We start from the raw sequence: 20,465 nt of genomic DNA, 5'->3' as shown, positions 1-20,465 counted from the left end.
GCAAGAGTCCTACCTACGTGCTTGCTCAGATTTACCAAGGTTATCGTCGTGTTGATGATCCAACTGAGCTATATTACTTGAACTAGAAAGTCGCCCACTTCACCGGGTCAATCATCATCTCGGGTCTCTAGATCCTAGGCCACCTGACCCAGAAAGGGCATTGCTTCGAACCCGGATCTAGGCGCGTATGTAACGTCTCTCTCTGCCGGACGTTGGCGGCACATTGATTGCATGATATCACCCTCGGCTTATACTTGGGCATGCAGCCTTATGAGCTCGGTAGAGCAGAAAGATACCCTGCATGTATGCATGCAGTCATGCCAGTCACACTGTGCGAGAGATTCTCAGGACAGAAGCATACCAAGATGCACTTGTCATACTAGGGTCACATCCAAGCGGGACGTCTGAGTCAGAGTGAGTGCTTGAGATAGAGAGTCCATCTAAAATCTGACCGGAGGCAAGGCCTTATGCAGTCCGCAGTAGCATGCTAGACACCTGGGTGGGGATCTCATTGTAGGGCTGTAGAAGAACACGCCTCGAGGAGACTACACCCAATGAGACTCGAATGAGTTGAGCTATGCCGAGGTTTTCTGAATTGACATCTGAGCTACTACGCAATCTAGGTACCTCTGTAATTTGTTCAGAGACAGCGTAAACATTGACCACGATCCACACCCGGTCTAGGAGCTAGCGAATGGGAAGCCGGCCATGTTGAAGGTCAAGTTGGTGCTGGACGTAATCTCCTCCTTCTTCTGCTTCAACTCCTCAATGTCCCAATTGGCCCACACGAACCGGCCGTTGAGGAACTTGGCCTCGGGCAGCGTGACCCAGAGACTGAAGCCGGCAAACAGCTTGGCTAGAGACGCGAGAGAAAGTTTGTGTTAGTTATCGCTTCATGTTGATTGGACTGCATCAAATGATTTCCCCAAGACTTACGGGAGTCCATGGCCAGCATATCCGGGGTGGCGCCCGACCGGCGGAAGACGTCCGTGTCCACCATGCCCGGGTGAACCGCGTAGAAGGAGACGTCCGGGTTCTCGTGAGACATGAACTCGATCGTCTTGGCCAGGGCCAGCTTGGAGACCAGGTAGCCTGACAGGCCGACCAGCATGCTCGTGGGGAAAACGAGGGAACCGCCGATCAAGGCCAAGACGCTCGCACCCGGCGCCGCCTTGGGCAACAAGGCCTTGACCAGAAGGACGAAACCCTTGACATTGGTCTGTTTTGTTTTCACGCAAGTTTAGTGTCACTTCATCTTGATTCTGAGGTAAGAAAATGAATGACCGGGGGTAAACGGACCTCGTAGGCCTTCCAGTAGTCGTCCATGTCAGCTTTGGCAGCGGGCGTCGGGTTGTTCATGTAGCCCGCCCCTTGCACCAGTACGTTCCAGCTCTCGAGGGAGCCCACCAACTTCTCCAGGGACGCCTCCTGGGTGACGTCGGCGACAACGACATCCACCTGGACGTCGGGGTGGCCCTTGGAGAGACTCGCCGCCGTCTGTTGCAGCTTTTCTTCGTGGCGGCCCGCGAGAACCAGGCGCTTTGCGCCGGCCGAGGCAAACGCCTCCGCGGTCTCTTGGGCGATGCCCGAACCCTATCATGCCGGTAAGCCTTTTGCGGGATGGAGCAGGATTCGGGGATTAGGTGGTCCCGGGGCCTGAGAAGAAGGGTTCGTCTTACTGCGCCGGTGATGACTACAGTCTGGCCTTCATGACGAAGACTGGGGTTCGTGTATTCTATGGCTGGGTACACATCATTGTGCCACTACGCATCGTATTGTTAGCGACACCGATTGCTCGACTTGATACACCGGGCGCTTACCGTGGGAGTGAGCGACGGGTAGGGAGGCTGCATTTTGACTGATGGTGGATTGGATATCACGAAGTGTTTTCAAGAGGTTGACTCGGATTGGGATTGGGTTGAAAAGCGGGAGACCAGAGTCGCGCCGCAATGCTTTATCAGGCCATGGTGAAAGAACTGGGATCAAGAAGGCTGTAGCGGGATGACACGAACCGAGGGGGCCAGACGCTGGGCTTGCGTATCCTTGGCCGTTTGGCCCCCAACCAATCTGACCGTTGGTTGGTGGCACAGAAGGCCTTTGCAGCTCGATGTTGATTTACCGGCTGACGGTTGCACAAGATGATGGCTCATTAAGTGAGTGGGACACTCAATAATCACTGCAGAAGACGCTGCAAGGGATGGATTGACGAGCGGCACAGCTTACGTTGCCAAGACGTTGCAATGTAATTTATGAGAAGCTTTGTGTCACACACTGCAGGACTATGCAGGTTACAAGTTGGCGATGTGAATTGAGGATGTGAATTGCAAGACTACCAGCAACGAGTACCAATCAAGTTGCCCCCCACCTCCATGGCCCCCCTCACCCCCGATCTCCCGGAACCGGCTTCCCATTCCCCTCCCCCACCACCTGTTTTGCCTGCCTGCGGTGTACTTTCAGGCCCTGGGCTCGAATACGCAAAGTACGGGGCCAGGCTGGGCCGTGACCTGGTCTCTCATTCCCGACCACATACTGCCCGGGTCATATCCGGGCGCGAAACGAATGTTGAAATGCTGCACCAAAATGGCTGTGGTCAGACGCAGCTCGACGTAGGCTACGGCTTTGCCAATGCATTGTCGCGTGCCTGATAGAAACATCAGCAATCCAAATTGACTACAGTCTTCCTTGACCGCTTCCCCCAAGGGATGATCCCAAGAAAACTTACCAAAGGAAAATGGACCGAAGGCGTTTTTCTGGCGAACCAGCTCGGGCCGCGTGGTCCAGCGCTCGGGGATGAACTCGTCAGGGTACTGGAAGGCCGATTCCGCTAGATTGCCGCAAGGGATAACCGCTTAGCGCTCCATCTCCAAGCAAGCACAGACATTCTCCGGATCATTACAAGTACATACCTCGGTGAATAACATATTTGGGCGCCGTGACCTTGGTGTACGGAGGAATCAGGACCCCGTCCACCATCAGGCCGCGGGGGCCCGTAAGCCGGCCCCCGCCCGTCATGGCCGGCGGAACCAGACGCAGGACCTCGTTGATGACGGCGTTGAGGTGAGGCAGGCGCGCGAGGGCGTTGGCGTCGTTGGTGTCCGCCCCGTCGATCTCGGCGCGGATCTTGTCGACGTGTTCGGGGTGCTTGGCGAGGAACCAGTACATGGCGATCAGCGAGGCGCGGGTCGTGTCGCTATCGGGCGTTAGGTGTAATCAAAAGAAGAAGAAGAAGCACCACCAGGCTTACCTTCCAGCGACTACGGCAGAGACCGAAGTCCCACTTAGTAGCAGGTCCCGTCCTCGCACGCTTCGTTCGCCGCGGAGGTTCTCGTGTTCCTCAATGAAGAAGGAAGCCATGTCCTTCTTCGTATGCTCCTCCTTTCTCTGTTGGAATCCGAAAAGGGGTTTGGTCAGTTGAGAGCACACCCCTTTCTTGGGGGCTGGCTGCACGCACCTTGATCCTCTGGCTCATGCGTTCCTCGCAGAAAGCGACCATGCGGAACCAGTCCCTGACCCGGCCGTAGAATGGGACCACGGCGAACGCCAGGCACGCGATCCAGATGGCGTCGGCGATGGGACCCAACAAAGCCAGGGCCCGGTCGCGGTGGCGGATGACGGGCAGCATTGTGTGCGTCCGCATCAGGTCGAAGTCCTCGCCAAACACGACCTCGCCCATGGCGTCGAAGGAGAACAGGGACATGACTTCGTCGAGGTCGACGGGGTGGCCCCCGTGCTCCTCGATACAGCGACGCAGCGCGTGGGCTTGCTCGGCGATGCGCGGGCGCAGGGAGTCCATGGCTAAATGGAACACGTGGGGGTTAGGCGCAAAAGGGAAAAGGGGAGGGCGTGCCCTCACTCAGAGTTCTTGGCAGGTTCGAGGGACACCTACATTTGTTGGACAGCGATTGCGTCCACACCTTGCGCCGGTGCTTGTGGTCCAGCTCGTCGCGTGTGAAGATGGCTGAGCTGCGAGGCTTCAGCACATCGTACCAGACGTCCTTTGTGTTTTCGTTGTTCCAGCCATCCAGCAGCTCGATGCCGCTCGGGTGGAAGATGGTAATCTCATTAGGGCCTATCCGCGACATGTTAGCTAGGGGTTCATATTCTTCGACCCTCTCGTTTCTACGGAATTCAATACGGGCATACCTGTGCGCACGAGATTCCCGTACTGCTTGTGAAGCTTCTCCAGGAAGAGAAAGTTGCGCGAGTCGCGGATGTGGAAAATGTGCCAGAACTTGGACACGGCGGCCAGCTTGGGCCCGGGGAAGTGGCGGGTGGCGTGGAAGAAGAGACGGTAGACGGTCATGCTCGTGAACAGGGCGCTCAGGTACGCGGCCGCCATCACCGCCGTGGTCGACGAGGCTGGGACCAGAGCATTGACACTGGCCTTTCCGACGTAGTAGAAGAGCGCACTGAAGGTGAGGGCGGCCAGGGTGAGGTGGGTGCCGATGATCTCGGCCGTCCTCAGATGCCATTCACCATGGATGAAGAAGCCGTGGTGAGCTACCAAACCTGCTAGAGCAGGGAGCAGAACATGATACAGCATCATCATCGTCATCAACTCTCTTGGTCAGGTCTCACTCAGATTGGACGATGTAATGGTTTGAAATTTGATATGTATGACTTGCCCCTTGGCAGCTCCTACTTCAAGGCATGCCTGGGAGAACTGCAAAACAGCTCACTCCCATCCACCCAGCCCGATCTGTTCCATTGCCTGATGCCTATCACATGGTGTTGGTTCCTCGGTCGCATTCTCCCGGGACTGCATGTCGTAGCATGCAGCAGATAGAAGAACCTGACATCGTTCGTGCCAAGCTGGGTGATGAGGTATAACGGCGATCAGAGTGGATGGGTCTCGCTGCATGTCAGACGAGAACTGGGGACGAATGCAGACTATAGCAAATATCACATATGATATTACCTCACCAGCAGTGTGGATTCGGCATTGCCACACTGTGATGTGCCCTGTCGCCCTAAATGCAACCGTGGGGTAACACTGCATGGGTAGATGGGTAGATTGGGGGAGCCCGCCACCCAACGGGACCGGCGTACACAGATGATACTGCGCAATCTTTCATCCGGAAGAAGAACCATGCATGTCAGCCTTCGGCGGATCTCTGCTACACCCGAGCCAGTCAAGTTGCCCTGCCTGGTTTTACGGCGCAGCAACATTGCCGCATCCAGAGAGAGAGAGGGCGCCTCCCCTTTTCCCTGGCCTTATTTGGCTAGGAAGGTCGGAGGGTGACTGCCGGCTCTTCGATAGCGTAGGTGATGCGCAAATCTGGGTCGAGGAACGCCCGTTCGTCCTCCGACACCCGTGCATGCACCTCTTCCCTGTAAAAGACCTGCTTGAACCGGTCGAAGGCCGCCTGGTCTTCCCACACCATCATGGTGATGCAGTCGTAGTTGATCTCGTCGGCCGCTCCCTTGTACACGACAGGGACATAGCCAGCCGCCGTTGTCGAGGTCTCCTCCTGTGCCGCCTGCGCCGCAATTTGATGGCTGGGGTGGGGCGGGTCCTGGTTGTCATCATGGTTGGCGTGTTCTGCCGGCGGCTTGGGAGCAGAAACCACCGTCGCCTCCTGGGTTCTGGTAACGTAGTGCCGAGTATGCGATAGGGGAAACAGTGATCCGGAAAGCGACCGCAGCAGTGGGACGTGGGTGTTGTCGTAGTATGCACGAAACTGGGCCGGCGTGGTGCCCTCCTTGCGCCGTCTCAAGGCCACCACGGTGTAGGTCATCGTTCCCGTCTTTGGTTGCTTTTTCTTAGTCACAGAGACACGAGACACATGAGGGGGTTCAGTGGTAGTTTTGCAAATTCTGAAGTCCAGAAGACTTCCTCTAAATATATACGGATGCCAGTGGGGTGTAAACTGAGGTAAGTATGTACTGTACCTACATGCTGAGAGTGCCAATACTAACACGCCTTTTTGGCCCCCCTCCCCCTCTCGACCATTAATCAGCACCTGCACAATCGACCGTCCGACTTCTCCTTCCATTGTTCGCTGCCCACGGCCGTCTTGGCATAGAACAAGCCCTTGGGGTCATACTTGCGCTTGATGGCGAGCAGTCGCGGGTAATTGTCGCCGTAGAACAGCTTCTCGAAATTCTTGGCTTGGAAGTCGGCTTCGTTGAGATAAGCCGCGCCGTGGGGCGTGACCTTCTCGAGCTGCGGCAGCAGATCGTTGGTAATCTCGTCCTGTGCCGCCAGCGTGGCGGGCCAGTCTTGGTAGTTGATGGCCGTCCCCACCGAGACCCCAAACAGCGCCTTGCGCCAGTACGGGTTCACAGCGTCGTTGAAATCGCTGCCGGCAGATTTGCCACCCTGCTGCAGGTTGTAGCTCACGCCCGACATGATGGTCCGCGAGCTGATGTAGCGAATGGCCTCGACGAGATTGGCCGTGTCCTCGGTCGCGACCTTCCGCGACACGAGGCGGCCGGCGACGTTGTAGTCCGATACGTTCCAGCTCGACGTCTTCTGCAGTTCGTTATAGCGGTCCAGGAAGGTAGGGCTCTGGGCCGACGCGTATTGGTACTGTAGACCGGCATGCTTGAGGGTGTCGAGGGTGGGCCGCAGCAAGCCGTCCAATTGGGCTGACGTGAGATCGGGTGCATATGCGGGGCTTATCAAGAAGCCAAAGGGCCCCGCCACCCATACGACAAAGGCACCCGCATCCACCAGCGCGGGCAGTGTCTTCTGGAGGAACGGGCCAATCGAGGCGTAGATGGCATCGGCGTTGGTCCCATCGTTCATGACGGCCAATGAAGCCGACGAGACGGGCAGATCGGGGTACGCCTTGATGGTAACCGAGGTCAAAAGGCCAAAAGTACCACCGCCGCCTCCCCGCAGAGCCCAGAGAAGATCGCTGTACTTGTTGTCCGGGGTGGCAGTGACGATGTCCCCGGCGGCCGTGATGACTTCGGCCTCGAGGATCTGGTCCGAAGCCAGACCGTACTTGGAAGAAAGCGGTCCATGCCCGCCGCCTTGGATGTAGCCGCCGGCCAGGCCCACGTTGGGACAATTGCCGCCGACGATGACCAGCCCGTGGGCATGGGCGAAGGTGTAGGCCTCAATACCTTCGACGCCCGCAGCCACGCGCACCGCAGGGCCCGTGTAGCGGGAGCTCTTGTAGTGCTCAATCAGATGCATAGATTTGAGGTGGTGGGTCCAGACGCCGAGCGCATGGGCACCCGTCGACTTGCCAAGGTAATCGTGGCCGGTGTTGCGGATGACCAGACGAACGTTGTGGGCTCTGGAAAAAGCAACAGCCGCCTGCAGGTGGGATACTTTGGTGGCATTGACGCTGTAGACGACGTGCGACCCCAGGGTGCAGGGCGTGTCGGGGTCGAGGTAGGGATTGCAGGAATTATTGGAGAAGGGATAGGCCATGGGCGACGAGGAGGAGGGCAGATGGGTTTCCGGGAAATTCCAGTTGTCTCGCAGGACGTCGCATGCAGCTTGCTCAAACAGGCGGTTGGATTGGCCAAACAAGGTGCGGTGACACACTGCAGCAATCGGGATGGTGGCCAGGAGCTTGCCGTCCACCGTCCGGTTGAGCTGCTGCCAGACGTCTGGGCTGGGCCACGACGCATCGCCCGGAATAGACAGGCAGTCTGCGCCTTGGCGGGGCTTGAGATTCCCCACGGCCACGGCGGCGGCTAGGACAACCAAGGTCAGGAGACCCAGCAGATGACGGGTGGACATGTTGGCGACTCTGTCTCGGAGGCGCTGAGGTTGCTGTTGGTCCGACATGGCGACGGAAGGTTACCTCGACAGGATGCGCGCTGCGGTTAGTTATAGCCACGTGGGAAGGGACCGGTCTCCCCTGGAATGCCACCGGAGTAGGCAATTAACTGAATTGAAGGATTTGGAAGGATTCAGGGCGAAGGATCAATAGAACTGGAGCTGAGGTGAATGGCGTCCTCGTTCGATGTCGAGGTGGACGGGAGTGCTAGCTGAGAGACGACGTGACTAGATCGTGTTGGGGAGCTGAGGCCGCGGGGAGGATTCATAGCTAAGTAGAATATATGTAAGTACAGGGATGAAGGGATGGAGAGGGTGTGGGGACGCCCTTTCCGCGGATCCTGATACGAAGCTGGCAGGAGGTGCATACAACATCGAATGTTCTTTCCCTGTGCCACCTTACCGTCTCGGTTAGACCCAGCAGGCCCAGCTCCTGCTATCCGCACGCCACCTGCGGGAAGGGTGGTCAGACAGGTCTATTTTTGTATGCAGTGCTCCGCAGGTAGGGTTACCTTATCTCACGCACCTGCCTGGCTGTGCCCTTTCTTCAATGACGGACTTGGGACTTACAAATCTGTCTGTGGAATAGTCCCCCATCCGACGATCCATAGCATGACGGCTTATGCCTATACTGTACGTTGAGGTGCAGCAGTCGTGCTGATGATGGGCGGCGCAGATTGATCTTCTTGGGTTGCGACCTGCGCCGTACGTGTGCTTACGCTGGTCCCCCAGTTGTAAGAGGGTTCCCGGCTGTGCCTGTGGTCGGTTGACTTCTCTGCGTTTTCATTTGTTTTGTACATAGACAGTAATGAACCATTCATCCAGCCTTCTTTTGATCTGGGCAGAATATCTGGGCGATCTTGCTGCTGCTGCTGCTGCTGCCGTTGTTGTTGCTGCTGCCGTTGTTTGCTTGCTTACTTGAACCCGTGCAAGCGAAGCCCGCCCTTCCGGCATCAGCCACCACCCGTCGCCGCCACCGACCGCCGCCATGTCCTATGTCTCGCCCCATGGGCGCGACCTAGCCATCTGGATCGCCGTCTTCACCTTCGTGATATTTGCCGTCCTCGGGCTGCGCTTCTATGTCATCTTCAAGGTGAAGCGCAGGGACTTCCGTCTTGACGACGGCGTCATCCTTCTGTCCGTCGCAGCTCTGCTGGCCATGGAGGGGACCACACTCTGGGGTTCGTCCATCATCTTGCATTCCATCTTGTTTTCTTGCCGTTTGAACCTCCTGCGTGAGAAGAACACATTTGGCTGACTCGGTTGAACCCATCCCAACAGCTATCCATAATGGTCTCGGCGCAAAAACCGCGTCGCTGCAATGGCCGCAGATTTCAGTAACCATCAAGGTGGGCAGTCATTCACCCCCCTTTTCCGTTCTGTCGGAATCTCCCCCTTTCCACTTTTTCCACTCTAACTTGTGCCGTTCTGGCTTGCTGTTGCAGCTCTTGGTGTCCGCCTTCTGGACCTGGACCATTTCCACCTGCGCCTGCAAGATCGCGCTCCTCTACCTGTACCTGGAGATCTTCCGTCACAACGTGTTGCTCCGGCGGCTCGTCTGGCTGCTGGTGGGGCTCAACACCGCCTACATCATCGTCTTCATCACCTTCTTCATGACCCAGTGCGACCACGTCTCGGATGCGTGGGACCCCGTGCGGTCCGTCACCAACTGCCGCCCCCGCGAGGTGCACGAGGTCGCCTCGGTCGCCGTCAACTTGGCCCTCGATCTGTCCGTCATCATCTTGCCGCTGCCGGCCGTCTGGAAGCTGCAGATGCCCGTCATCAAGAAGATTGGCGTCACCATCATGTTCACTCTCGGAGCCGGGTAAGCTCTTTCCCCCGCCGTCCGTAAGTCATGTCACTGACCTCCCTCTAGTGTCATAGGTATCATGTGTTGGCGGCTGCATTCGACTATTGTGCCCGTGGAGCCGGCGGACCTGGTCTACGACACGTACCTCCTCGCGCTGCAGAGCCACCTCGAGCTGTGGCTGGGCATCCTGGCCGCCAGCATGCCGACACTGGGCCCGCTAATCGGCCGTATCCCCGTCGCCCCCACAGTCAAGAAGTGGCTGGGCTCTTTTTCGTCCTCAAAGCGAAGCTCCAAGGACCGCGTGGTGAAGCTTCGAGATATCCCGGGCCAAAGCAGCAGTGGCCGGTCCGAAGCCGGCAGCAATTTCGTCAAGCTACCCGGCGAAACCAAGGGCCGGAGGTTGTCCGAGTCCGAAGGGGGGATTCTGAGGAGCGACGAATACCATGTTTCTTATTCTAACCCGGACAGTGTATAGTTATGATAAGGACGGGTTGGTAAAAACGGACAAGCCCGGCCGGCAAGGGGTGTTTTCAGTGGTAGTGGACATGGTTTGCGTACCGCGGAGGTGTGGGGTACCGCGACAGAGGATCTATTGAAGCGTGACAATAGTGCACGGCAGTATTTAGCTTTCAGGCTTCGGACCATACCTTACAATTACCAAATCCTCATCATTGAAATCCCTATCATTGTGTGGCTCTTCGTTCGCATTCAAGCCAAAGGGAACGTCTGTGATGCGCTCATATGGTCACCTATACTGGCATCTTGTTGCGTGACTTACACTCACACCTATCATTCCAGTGGTATTGGTTTATTCCACTGTTATTCCCTGGAGTGAGTGGAATAATCATCAAGACGGTTAATTCATGCGGTCGCTTGATGTAGTAGTATAGCGGGATGCCACGAGTTCGACCGTCGATTCCGTAGAAACCCAAAACGGCATGTGTCTTATCAAGGAATCTCTGCCTCCAACCTCTTTCAATGCCTGAAAGTGAGTGGAACACATTCAAGTGTGGATGGAGACACAGATGGTCTTGATTGTGACCCCAAGCACCAAGGAGGGGCAGCTGCTCGGTTGCTGGGACGAACCCCGCGTCATGGGTCGAGGTAGGGATCGTTAGGTCCCGCGGCGCCATTGTCGGGGTGCGTCGCCACCGTTGTGGGTGCTGTCAACTATCTTTGAGTAGACATTTTACCTGAGAAGCTTGAAGAGGCCAATGCAAATCTTGTGAATTCCACACATATCAACACTTGAGCTCATCTGCCCTGTGGCTGACTACCGAACGCAGACAATTTATCTTTGGGTACGCAGTAGAGCGGGCAGGCAACCGCCATGATGGCTGACCAAGGCTGGGTGGCAGTCGAGTCCAGCGCATGCACTGCCGCGTCGGCGACAACCTCCCCCTTCCCTGAGGAAACCATCGCGGAACGCATCACCCGCATAGGCCACGACCGCTCGGATCTCGAGGCCTTTTACAAGTTCCCGACCTCGGCCGCGCGCCACGAGCGGCTGGCCCGGTTCTACGACGAAGAGCTCGACGCGCTGCGCCAGCAGCCCTTTGATGCCTACGACCAGGACGCCAAGGTGGACTACCTGCTCCTGCAGAACTACCTGGAGCGGTCCCGGCGGGCCCTGGACCTGGACCGGGCGCGCGACGCCGAGTTTGCCCCCTTCGTCCAGCCCTTTGCGGCGCCGATCCGGGACTGGGTGCAGGCGCGCATGGAGGTCCGGGCCATCGACCCGCAAGAAGTCGCCGGCAGTTTCGATGTCATTGTCAAGGAGGTGCGGCGCTGCCGCCAGATGTTGGTGAGCGAGAAAAAGTCGGACGGCAAGAAGGATAAGAAGTACTCCCAAGCGGCCGGATACCGCGCCGCCCGGACCATCGAGGAGATCCGGGACCAGCTGCGCGAGATGTACGAGTTCTACAAGGGCTACGACCCCTTATTCGACTGGTGGGTGCGGGAGCCGTACGACCGGCTCGACGCCGCGCTCGCGGTCCTGCCGGCCTTTGTCCGCGAGAAAGTCGGCGGCGTCAAACCCAAACCGGAGAAGCCCGGTGACGGCGATGACGATGACGATGAAGAAGATGGGGATGAGGAGGACGACATTGTGGGCGAACCCATCGGGCGCGAGGGGCTGCTGGCCGAGCTCGAGGCCGAAATGATCCCCTACTCGCCCGAGGAGCTGATCCGCCTCGCCGAAAAGGAGTACGCCTGGTGCGAGGCCGAGATGATCAAGGCGAGCCGGGAGATGGGCCTGGGCGACGCGTGGCGCGACGCGCTCGAGAAAGTCAAGGGCCTGGTCGAGCCACCCGGGGCCCAACCGTTATTCATCAAGTCGCTCGTCGACGAGGGCACGGCGTACGTGGAGAAGCACCAGCTCGTCTCGGTCCCGCCCGTCGCCAAGGAGGCGATCCGGATGTACATGCTGTCGCCCGCGGCGCAGAAAGTATCGCCCTTTTTCCTGGGGGGCACGTACCTGCAGGTCTCGTATCCGACATCCCAGATGCGCCACGCCGACAAGCTCATGTCGATGCGGGGCAACAACCGGCACTTCGCCAAAGCCACGGCCTTCCACGAGATGATCCCGGGCCACCACCTGCAGCTCTTCGTCGCCGACCGGGCCCGGCCCTACCGCCGGCTGTTCACGACGCCCTTTTACGTCGAAGGGTGGGCGCTGTACTGGGAGATGGTCTTTTGGGCGCGCGGGGACTTCTTCACGTCGCCCGAGGACCGCGTCGGCTCGCTCTTCTGGCGTATGCACCGCTGCGCCCGCATCGTCTTCTCGCTCAAGTTTCATCTGGGCCAGATGACGCCCCGCGAGTGCGTCGAGCTGCTGGTCGACTGGGTGGGCCACGAGCGCGCCACGGCCGAGGGCGAGGTGCGCCGGAGCTTCAACGGGGACTACGGGCCGCTCTACCAGGCCGGGTACCTGTTGGGCGCGCTGCAGCTCTGGAAGTTGCGGGAGGAGACGGTCGGCCAGGGCTTGTTTCCGGATGAGAGGGTGTTCCACGATCGGATACTGAAGGCCAACATGATGCCCATCGAGCTGCTGCGGGCGCTGCTGTTGGAACAGGAGCTCCATCGCGATTTCAAGAGCAAATGGAGGTTCTATGAAGGGATATGATATGGTTCAATGGTCCATAATCCCGGATCAATTTCCATCAGTGGCAAATCTGTAGCGAACGTTTCGGTCGAGGAAATAAAGTGCAGGATCATTGTTCCCAGCCACAGTCTGCTGGTTTCCATTATGGCGTTGCTTAAAGATTAGTGTATATACATGAGCTTGATATGGTCCCTGATTGTTTGCCATGCCCGAGTCGTCATGCGCCCTACTGGTCAAACGTGACCTTGATGACCTCGATGTTGTTATTGTTGGTATAGGAAATCACCATGCTCCTGCCGCTGGGGTCGAGGTACGGATGGGCCACGCCGGCATAGGTCATGGCGTCCTTGCCGATGGGGGTGGCGGTGAATACCTTGACGTCGTCTGACCAGGGTCCCTCGGGCAGGGGCGCAGTGCGAAGGAGGACATCGTAGCTCAATGAGCCTGTTCAGGTAGGTGATGTGGTAAGCATATCGGGATCGTGGATTCGTTCGGGTATGCTTGAAACTTACCGAGCCGAACGAAGACGTAGCAATTGAGATACTTGTTCCACATGACCTGTCCTTGGCCGCTCATCCACATGACCGCCGTCTCGGCCGTGAAGGTGGTCAGAAGCTGGCTCCTCCATCCCTTTTGGCGGCCCCACCAGTATTCATACCTATACCAGGCATCATCAGCAACATGCCGTACGACAAACTACGGTGGGCTTACAGTGGCACCTACTTAGTGATGTCAAATGCGTCGGTGGCCTTGACCCGACATTGATAGACGTAGGCGCTCTGCACCCAGTCTGTAATCTCCATGGGGGCACCGCCCCAGGCGTAGATGTATTCGGATCGGGTGTCTCGATACGCGGCAACGTCGCCGTACCTGGCGGTGGTGTTGGCATCCCACCAATACCCTCGGTTGCCGTACCGCTGGGTCACGGTGGGCGTGTCGTTTACCAGCTGGACCTTGGCTATGCCGGCACCTCCGTAGCCGGTTTTGTTGCCGTTCTGGTGGCCACTGCATGTCAATGATCTTTTCGCGGAAGGGTAGTGATGGGGGCGGCGATTTGGGAGAAGCCTTTAAATTACTTACTATAAGGTAATAGACGCCGCCCGTATTGGTCGCGCCGTCCACCTCGACCAAACTCGTGCCCCCGAACCCAAAGTCGCTGGCCTCGCCCCAAGATTCGTTGAAGGGGACGAACTGCTGCTGTCGCCCCCGCACTGTCGAGGTGCAGGTCGTGGACCACGAGCGGGTTGTCGGTGCATAGCGATATTGCATCCCGCACCATGCCGTGGAAACCGGGGCTGTCTTTGGCCGGGTCGGTCACGCCCGGGGCGCACCAGAGCACGTCGCCGTAGACGGCATACCACTTGCCGCCTAGCTGGCCCGTGAAGCCCAGGTCGCGGTGGCTGGCGCTGTTGTCGGCGAGCTGGAGGCCGAGGTACTTTGTGGTGAAGGTGTGGTTGTGGGAGATGAGGTTGACGCCGGCCGGTTGCGTGTTGTCTATGGGCGGAGCAGCAGCATCCTTCTTCTGCGCGCGTGTTAGAACTGAGGGTAGCAGTTGATCGATGCTTGCGGCTGTAGCGACTTGTGTCAACAAGGCAAGGGTGGTGATTGCTCGCATGACAAGAGACGATGGGAGGCGCGCAGCGTGGCCACCTTGACATCAAGAGAGGAGAGCGAGAGAAGGTATGGACGTAGAGTTGGATAAAACACAAGGCCGACAACGTTATATATTGGAATAGATAGCAGACGACGAGACAAACAACTAGTGCTGCCTTCCAGCCTACGCCGTGAAGGAGCGTCCGGCGCCCAAGGGATGCGGGCCGTGATACAAAGTTCTGAACCGCCCAGACAACGACATAAGCAAGGTTGGGAAGACTGCTGCTCCCACAGTAGTCCACATGGTATTGATGCATTAATATCCGGCAAGTGAATGACTGGTGCAGGAATTGATGGATTGCGACATCGTCGCTTAACTTTCCAATAGTCCCCCAGCCTCTTCCTTCCTCTTCAGTATGTCAAAGCTCGGAGACGGACGCAGGGTCTTACCGTAGCATCATCAGTGCTGTCAGCTCCAAGGCCAGGGCCAGCCATTGCGCAATTGATTTCGCCGTGTGAGGTGTAATAGCGCATGCAATGTTCTACGAGGGCGAAACACATATGTGGATGTTTACGATGGTGTAAGAGGGAGATGTTCTTTCTGCAGTGCTTGAAAGAAACCTACTCAGATGGTGGCTGATCTGGTGAAACGAGCTTTCCTCACCCCGAAGAAGGTTCAATTCGGCGCCCATCAGCCATGGTACCTGCCACCTTGGGCAATGTTAGCTTTGCCTTACTCGTGTGCCACATGTCAGCTAAGGCAGGGACAATCTTGTGATGTAAATCAGGTGTACCGTGTACGACTAAGTCCGGGGACCCCCAAAGTACAAGTGCTAGAGGATAGAAAACATGTTGCACAGCTCTTTGTATTTGAAGATAATATTGGATGGACTCTTGTTCCCTTGCAATTAATGAATATTTACCCGGGTCTCTCGAGAAGGTAATGCACCACGCAAAGATGTGGCCTTGATGGGCGATGTGTAAGTCGTAACGTGACGTCACGGATGCCTCTATTGTGGTAACCGTGCTATCCACGCGGGCGTTGATGTCGGCGCTGTCTTCGCATCAGATATTGGAGTATCCAAGACCGAGCCCGCGCCACGGCAAGACTAGTGACGCTCTTGAGCAGAGCCTTGCCGGAGTGTTAAAGCGATCCCCGTTTCACTCGTTGCTTGATATGTGTTGCACCGTCATGTGGCGTACCCAATCGCGCTCCTTCAGGACCCGCTCCCTCTGCCCCTTCCCCCCCCTCTACCTCCCCCTCTTCCTCTCGCAAATCGCTCCGCCCTCTTCGCAACCCTTTGTTCCAGCTTCGCCCGCTCCTCATTTAGGAGTCCGCGCGGCGTCATGCCCGCGTTATTGGGCCGATCGCGCAGTTTCGCATTGCCGCCGTTGGCCGCTTTCTCGAATAACTCAAACGCCTTCTCAATTTCCTGAGACATGTCCGTCCAATGGTTTGCGTTCAGGTACAGCTGGCTCCGCGGCGCCACGTGAGCCGGCGTATCGCCGTCGGCGTTGTTGGACAGGCTGGGGTCGGCGCCGTGTTCCAGCAGGACCCGAATCGTGTCGAGGCGCCCCGGAAGCCTCTGCGCAGCGTGGTGGAGCGGCGTGTTCCCTAGGCTGTCGGGTGCATTGACGGGCGAGTGCGGGAGTAGCAGCTTCAGGGTGGCGGCGACACGGCTAGCAGTAGTCTGTTCGTCGTAGACTGGCCTCTCGAATACATCATGGTGACTACACCCAGACGCCCAATGGAGGGGCAGGCGCCCCTCTCCATCGCGAGTGGTCAGCATAACCCGCCCTTCGGGCATGCCCAAGAGAATCTCTATGGCTTCGACGTTGGCGTACGTGGCCACGATGTGCATTAGCGTGGCGCCTCTGACTGTCGGCTCCCCCGGAAACCGCAACGGCAGTTGTAGAGGTGCGCCCAGGTCAATAAGGCGCCGGACGAGATCCGGTCCCGCGTTGGTAATGGCCAGACTTAGCACAGTCTCATATAGTTCCGGTTCCTCTCCATCTGGAGGATCATCATGGTAGCGCCCATAGTAGCGATCTTGAACGCTGGAGCCCCGGTCCAACAGCAAATCCACAATTTCTTCACTGTAGCGGAGATTCGTTGCTGGGGTTACCTGGTTCCTCCGCAACCAATCTGTGTCCAGATTGGTGAGGCAGGAGCACGCACAGAGCAGTGGTGTATATCCCGAGTAGACCGTATCTGAGATGCCGGCCTCTGCATTGTCTAGAGTACTGAGCAAATGGCGTACCATGTCCACCTGGCGGTACGAGCATGCATGCCATAGCGGCTTGTACGGAGGGGAGAGTAGATCAGAGCCGGCGGCGGCTTGGGCTTTCTGGTACGCGACAAGCTTCTGGTAACCGTCGACACTCCCAAATCGGATGGCCTCCTCGAATATATCACCGACGCCTCCTGGTACCTTGTCGTCACTTGGGGGAAACTCCTCGAGGTATTCTTCCAGTGCTTCGACGTCGTTGGCACGCAGAATGTCGAATAACGGGTTGTAACCATATGCCTTATCGACGAGGCGCGGGTCTGAAGGCTCCTTGTACGAAGAAAGTCTCGGCATGCTTAGGGAGAAGAAGTAGTATCGTGGGGGAAGAGGGTAAACAAGATTACACTTTAGAGGTGAATAGGAGGTAAGGTTAAAAGATAGTAAAGCTAAGAAGGAAAAGTAAATAAATATATTATATTAAACTTTAATTTATTAATATAATTATATTATAATTAATTTAATATTAATTAATAATTATATAATAATTATAAATTAATAAAAATAATAAGATAATATATTAATAGAATTTTTAATAATTATATTAAATAACTTTAAAAAATTTCATAAAATAAAATTTTTTAAAAAAAGTATAATAAATCTTATTATATAACTTTAAACCCCTTTTTTAACCTATAAAATAAAAAGAAAGAGATAAAGTTTTAAATTATATAAAAAATTAATTATATTATATATTATTTTATACCTTAAATTATTATTATATAAATAAATTTAATAATATTATATTTATTATAATTCTTATAAACGAGGCCTTTATTATTAATTTAAATTTAAATAATAATTATATTATATATAAAAATATTATATAAAATATAAAAATTAAAAAAAGAATTTATTAAAAATATATTAATATTATTTATAAAATTATAAATATAGTGTTTTAACTATTAGATTAAATAGGCGTGTTTTATTATTTTAAATAACTTTAATATTATAAACTTAAGTCTTTATTAAATATTATATATTTATTTATATTATAAATTTAATATTCCCCCTATTAATATTAATTATAATCTATTTATTTTATTATTTTTATTTATAAACGTTTTTTATAAAGTTATTTTTAATTAATCTTATCTTTTCTTTAATCCTTAATTAATTTTTCAATTCTTAAATATTATATAAATACTTTAAGTTTATTAATAAAATATTTTAATATATTATTATTTTTATAATCCTTAAGCTTCTTTATTTAAAAAGTTAAAGTTTTTACCCTTTTATATATATTTATAAAGAAATACTTTAATTTATAATCTACCTTAATTAAATTCCTTTCCCTTTATCCTATTTAATCGCCTCTTAAAAATAATATAATAGATTAATTATTATAATAACTTCTTTAAACATATCGTTAATTAAAAGAGGAATACTTAAGTTAATAAATTAATATTGTTATCAGTTAAATAGTATATTATATACTAAAGATAAATAGGAAGTATTCATTTTATTAAATCGAAGTACGCTATTAAGATCGAAATTAATATAAGCGGTATTTTTAAAAAATAAAAACGGTTTATAAAACTAATAAAATCTATCCTATTTTTATACCTTATAATTAATCTTTTAAATAAATATTATATTAATATAAAAATTAAATATAAAAAAGCGATAATTAAAATTATAAATTATATTATAATATAAAATTTCTTTTTATAAATTTATAAAAAATATAAAATTAAGTTTTAAAGTATATTAAAAGAATATATCTATTAGTTTTAATAGCTTTTTATAATTATTATTAATTATTATATTAATTAAAATAATATTAAAGAGTTTTATAAAGTATAAAGCGTTTATAATCCCAGGTATTACCGTTTTATTAATTATAATAATATTATAACTATTTTTTAATTCTTTACTTTAATTTATATAAATTAATATTATAATAAACTTATATTTATTATATTTAATATTCTATATTATTTAAAATTTAAATTATTAATAGTATTATTAAATTTAAAGAAATAAAATAAAAATAATTTATTAATTATAATTAAATTAAATTTAAATATAGTTATAATAATAAGAATATAATTACTTTTCTTTTAAAGCTTAATTAAAAACACTTAATAAAAAAGATATAAAAATAATCTTTAAATAATTAATTAATTATTATTATTATATTTATAAATTAATATTTATATATTTAATTAAGTTATTTTAATATTTAATCTATTTTAAATAATTAAGCTACTTTATTAAATATTTTAATAAAATAATTATTATTAATTTTATTACTTTACTTTACCTTTTAATTTATTTCTTTTAAATTAAACTTTTTAAATTTAAGCGTTATTTAAAGTATAAAGGGATTATAAAATCGAGTTACTATTAGTTATAATACTATTATAATCTAATTTAAATCTTATTCTTTTTACTTAGTAAAAATAATATAGCTATATATTAAGTAAGTTAATAATTAAATATTAAAAGAGTTAATCTTATTACTTAATTAATAGTAAAGCTATTTAATTAAATAACATTTTAAAACTTTTTTAAACTACTTTTATATTAAGTAAAATACTATTATTTATAATCTTAATTAATAAATTATCCTTAATAATATATTTCTATTTATTAATAAAAACATACCTTATTTATTCTTAGGCCTAGCTCTTTAGAACCATCCTTTAACAGTATATAAACAATTAATATTTTTCTACTTACAGGAGCTAACCTTCAACGAAGTTGGACAATAGTTGGCAATTCTATTAAAACATTCTCAAGGACATACCGACAACAGCCCCTTGCTCGTTGCAGACTGCCGCCGCCGCCACCGTATCTAAAATAGCAACCGAACTGTGCGATATAATAACATCACCGCCACCCATACCAGACATGCGAAACAGTGCCCGCCCACCCTACCGGCCTGCAACAGCGGCAGAGCCCATGAGCTTGACCGAAGTCAGTCCCGTATCGCCGCCTCATCAAACCGATTGGGGCAATGCACCGGTAGCCGAGTCTGTTAGGGACAGAGTAGTTTCCGACAGCACTCAGCGAAGTTCGACCACAGGATTATGAATAGCCTCGGCAGCACAGCAAAAGAAGAAATATCATCAGCAGCAACACCGCCACCATTACCGGCAGCAGCAGTAGATCGAAGGCAGATTATCGCGTTCTGAAGTAGCAGCACCAATAGCCCAATACACAAAAATATCGTCTCCAGAATGCGATGTCAATAGGATGGCGCGGATGACCTTGACACAGAAGGGGCTGAAAAAGATGGGGGTTCATTTGCAGGACGTCGCTCACCAGCTGCCAGCAGCGCATGATGATAGACGACACCATCAGTTGTGGGACTTCACGCTAAGTCGGCGCAATAGGTTCAGTTCAAAAGTTAAGCTACCAGGGCTAATGAATGCACGCCATGTCCGCGCCCTTATCGCCCAACGAGACTAGGCCGACCAGCTCTTCAAACTGGATGGCCGTATCATAGCCTGCCTTCTTTTCAAGGAGGCAGTGCCTTCCGCGTGCTCAACTTTTCGCGCTGCGCCTGGCGCTCCCGCACGTCCTCGTCCTGGTAGACGTGTCCCGGTTCTGCACCGCGGCCCGAAATCTCGCCACCAGGCCCCTCCTCGCGGATACCCGTCGACTTGCTAGGATTCGGTTGAGGATCGGGCTGTTTGGCCGGATGCTGTTGCTGTTGTGATTGCTCCTCCTCGCTGGCTTGCCGGGCTTGTGTCTGGTGAGCCTCTTGTTTATTGCCGGCCGGGTCATTGGACTCGCGCGTCTGATCGACTTTGGTCTTGCCCAGGACGTCTGTAGCGAGCGCTCTGGAGAGGGAGAATAGGCGACGCTGTGTTATGGCAGCAGCGACAGCGGACTGGACCAGGGGGCGGCGATGTTGTAGGGTACAACGCCATTGATTGGTGGTGGCTTGGTGCCGGAGTGTTCTTAGGAGCATATTCGAAT

The 20,465-nt window shown here is 52.1% G+C and overlaps 9 protein-coding genes across 9 annotated transcripts; 2 read left to right on the top strand and 7 right to left on the bottom strand.

Annotated features, from left to right (window-relative positions):
• Positions 1 to 680: 680 nt before the first annotated feature.
• Positions 681 to 1,853, bottom strand: PG985_003436 (short chain dehydrogenase; the record flags this gene model as incomplete). The annotated part of the gene is made up of 5 exons (XM_066823205.1): positions 681 to 856; positions 937 to 1,219; positions 1,300 to 1,593; positions 1,680 to 1,763; positions 1,821 to 1,853. 5 exons carry the CDS (start codon positions 1,851 to 1,853, stop codon positions 681 to 683), a joined length of 870 nt encoding a protein of 289 aa, XP_066690637.1.
• A 600-nt stretch (positions 1,854 to 2,453) lies between these two features.
• Positions 2,454 to 4,546, bottom strand: PG985_003435 (Tryprostatin B 6-hydroxylase; the record flags this gene model as incomplete). The annotated part of the gene is made up of 7 exons (XM_066823204.1): positions 2,454 to 2,641; positions 2,723 to 2,824; positions 2,907 to 3,190; positions 3,245 to 3,381; positions 3,452 to 3,795; positions 3,887 to 4,069; positions 4,144 to 4,546. 7 exons carry the CDS (start codon positions 4,544 to 4,546, stop codon positions 2,454 to 2,456), a joined length of 1,641 nt encoding a protein of 546 aa, XP_066690636.1.
• Positions 4,547 to 5,222: 676 nt separating this feature from the next.
• PG985_003434 (uncharacterized protein) lies at positions 5,223 to 5,738 on the bottom strand (the record flags this gene model as incomplete). Its single annotated transcript, XM_066823203.1, has 1 exon — positions 5,223 to 5,738. One exon carries the CDS (start codon positions 5,736 to 5,738, stop codon positions 5,223 to 5,225), a length of 516 nt encoding a protein of 171 aa, XP_066690635.1.
• Positions 5,739 to 5,956: 218 nt separating this feature from the next.
• Positions 5,957 to 7,750, bottom strand: PG985_003433 (FAD binding domain-containing protein; the record flags this gene model as incomplete). The annotated part of the gene is made up of 1 exon (XM_066823202.1): positions 5,957 to 7,750. One exon carries the CDS (start codon positions 7,748 to 7,750, stop codon positions 5,957 to 5,959), a length of 1,794 nt encoding a protein of 597 aa, XP_066690634.1.
• Positions 7,751 to 8,729: 979 nt separating this feature from the next.
• PG985_003432 (uncharacterized protein) lies at positions 8,730 to 10,026 on the top strand (the record flags this gene model as incomplete). Its single annotated transcript, XM_066823201.1, has 3 exons — positions 8,730 to 8,922; positions 9,023 to 9,566; positions 9,618 to 10,026. 3 exons carry the CDS (start codon positions 8,730 to 8,732, stop codon positions 10,024 to 10,026), a joined length of 1,146 nt encoding a protein of 381 aa, XP_066690633.1.
• An 858-nt stretch (positions 10,027 to 10,884) lies between these two features.
• On the top strand, positions 10,885 to 12,675 carry PG985_003431 (uncharacterized protein; the record flags this gene model as incomplete). Its single annotated transcript, XM_066823200.1, has 1 exon — positions 10,885 to 12,675. One exon carries the CDS (start codon positions 10,885 to 10,887, stop codon positions 12,673 to 12,675), a length of 1,791 nt encoding a protein of 596 aa, XP_066690632.1.
• Positions 12,676 to 12,880: 205 nt separating this feature from the next.
• Positions 12,881 to 14,269, bottom strand: PG985_003430 (uncharacterized protein; the record flags this gene model as incomplete). The annotated part of the gene is made up of 4 exons (XM_066823199.1): positions 12,881 to 13,098; positions 13,167 to 13,312; positions 13,378 to 13,659; positions 13,731 to 14,269. 4 exons carry the CDS (start codon positions 14,267 to 14,269, stop codon positions 12,881 to 12,883), a joined length of 1,185 nt encoding a protein of 394 aa, XP_066690631.1.
• Positions 14,270 to 15,356: 1,087 nt separating this feature from the next.
• Positions 15,357 to 16,829, bottom strand: PG985_003429 (ankyrin; the record flags this gene model as incomplete). Its single annotated transcript, XM_066823198.1, has 2 exons — positions 15,357 to 15,379; positions 15,503 to 16,829. 2 exons carry the CDS (start codon positions 16,827 to 16,829, stop codon positions 15,357 to 15,359), a joined length of 1,350 nt encoding a protein of 449 aa, XP_066690630.1.
• Positions 16,830 to 20,001: 3,172 nt separating this feature from the next.
• PG985_003428 (uncharacterized protein) lies at positions 20,002 to 20,457 on the bottom strand (the record flags this gene model as incomplete). Its single annotated transcript, XM_066823197.1, has 1 exon — positions 20,002 to 20,457. The coding sequence occupies one exon, from the start codon at positions 20,455 to 20,457 to the stop codon at positions 20,002 to 20,004; it is 456 nt and encodes a 151-aa protein (XP_066690629.1).
• Between the last annotated feature and the right edge of the window lie 8 nt (positions 20,458 to 20,465).

Source organism: Apiospora marii (assembly GCF_038362585.1).
Source record: "Apiospora marii strain CBS 49790 chromosome Unknown utg000002l_segment0_segment0, whole genome shotgun sequence".
In the NCBI taxonomy this organism is placed as follows: domain Eukaryota; kingdom Fungi; phylum Ascomycota; class Sordariomycetes; order Amphisphaeriales; family Apiosporaceae; genus Apiospora; species Apiospora marii.
The sequence above is the reverse complement of the archived record's forward strand: the minus strand, read 5'-3'. Positions and strand labels throughout refer to the sequence as shown.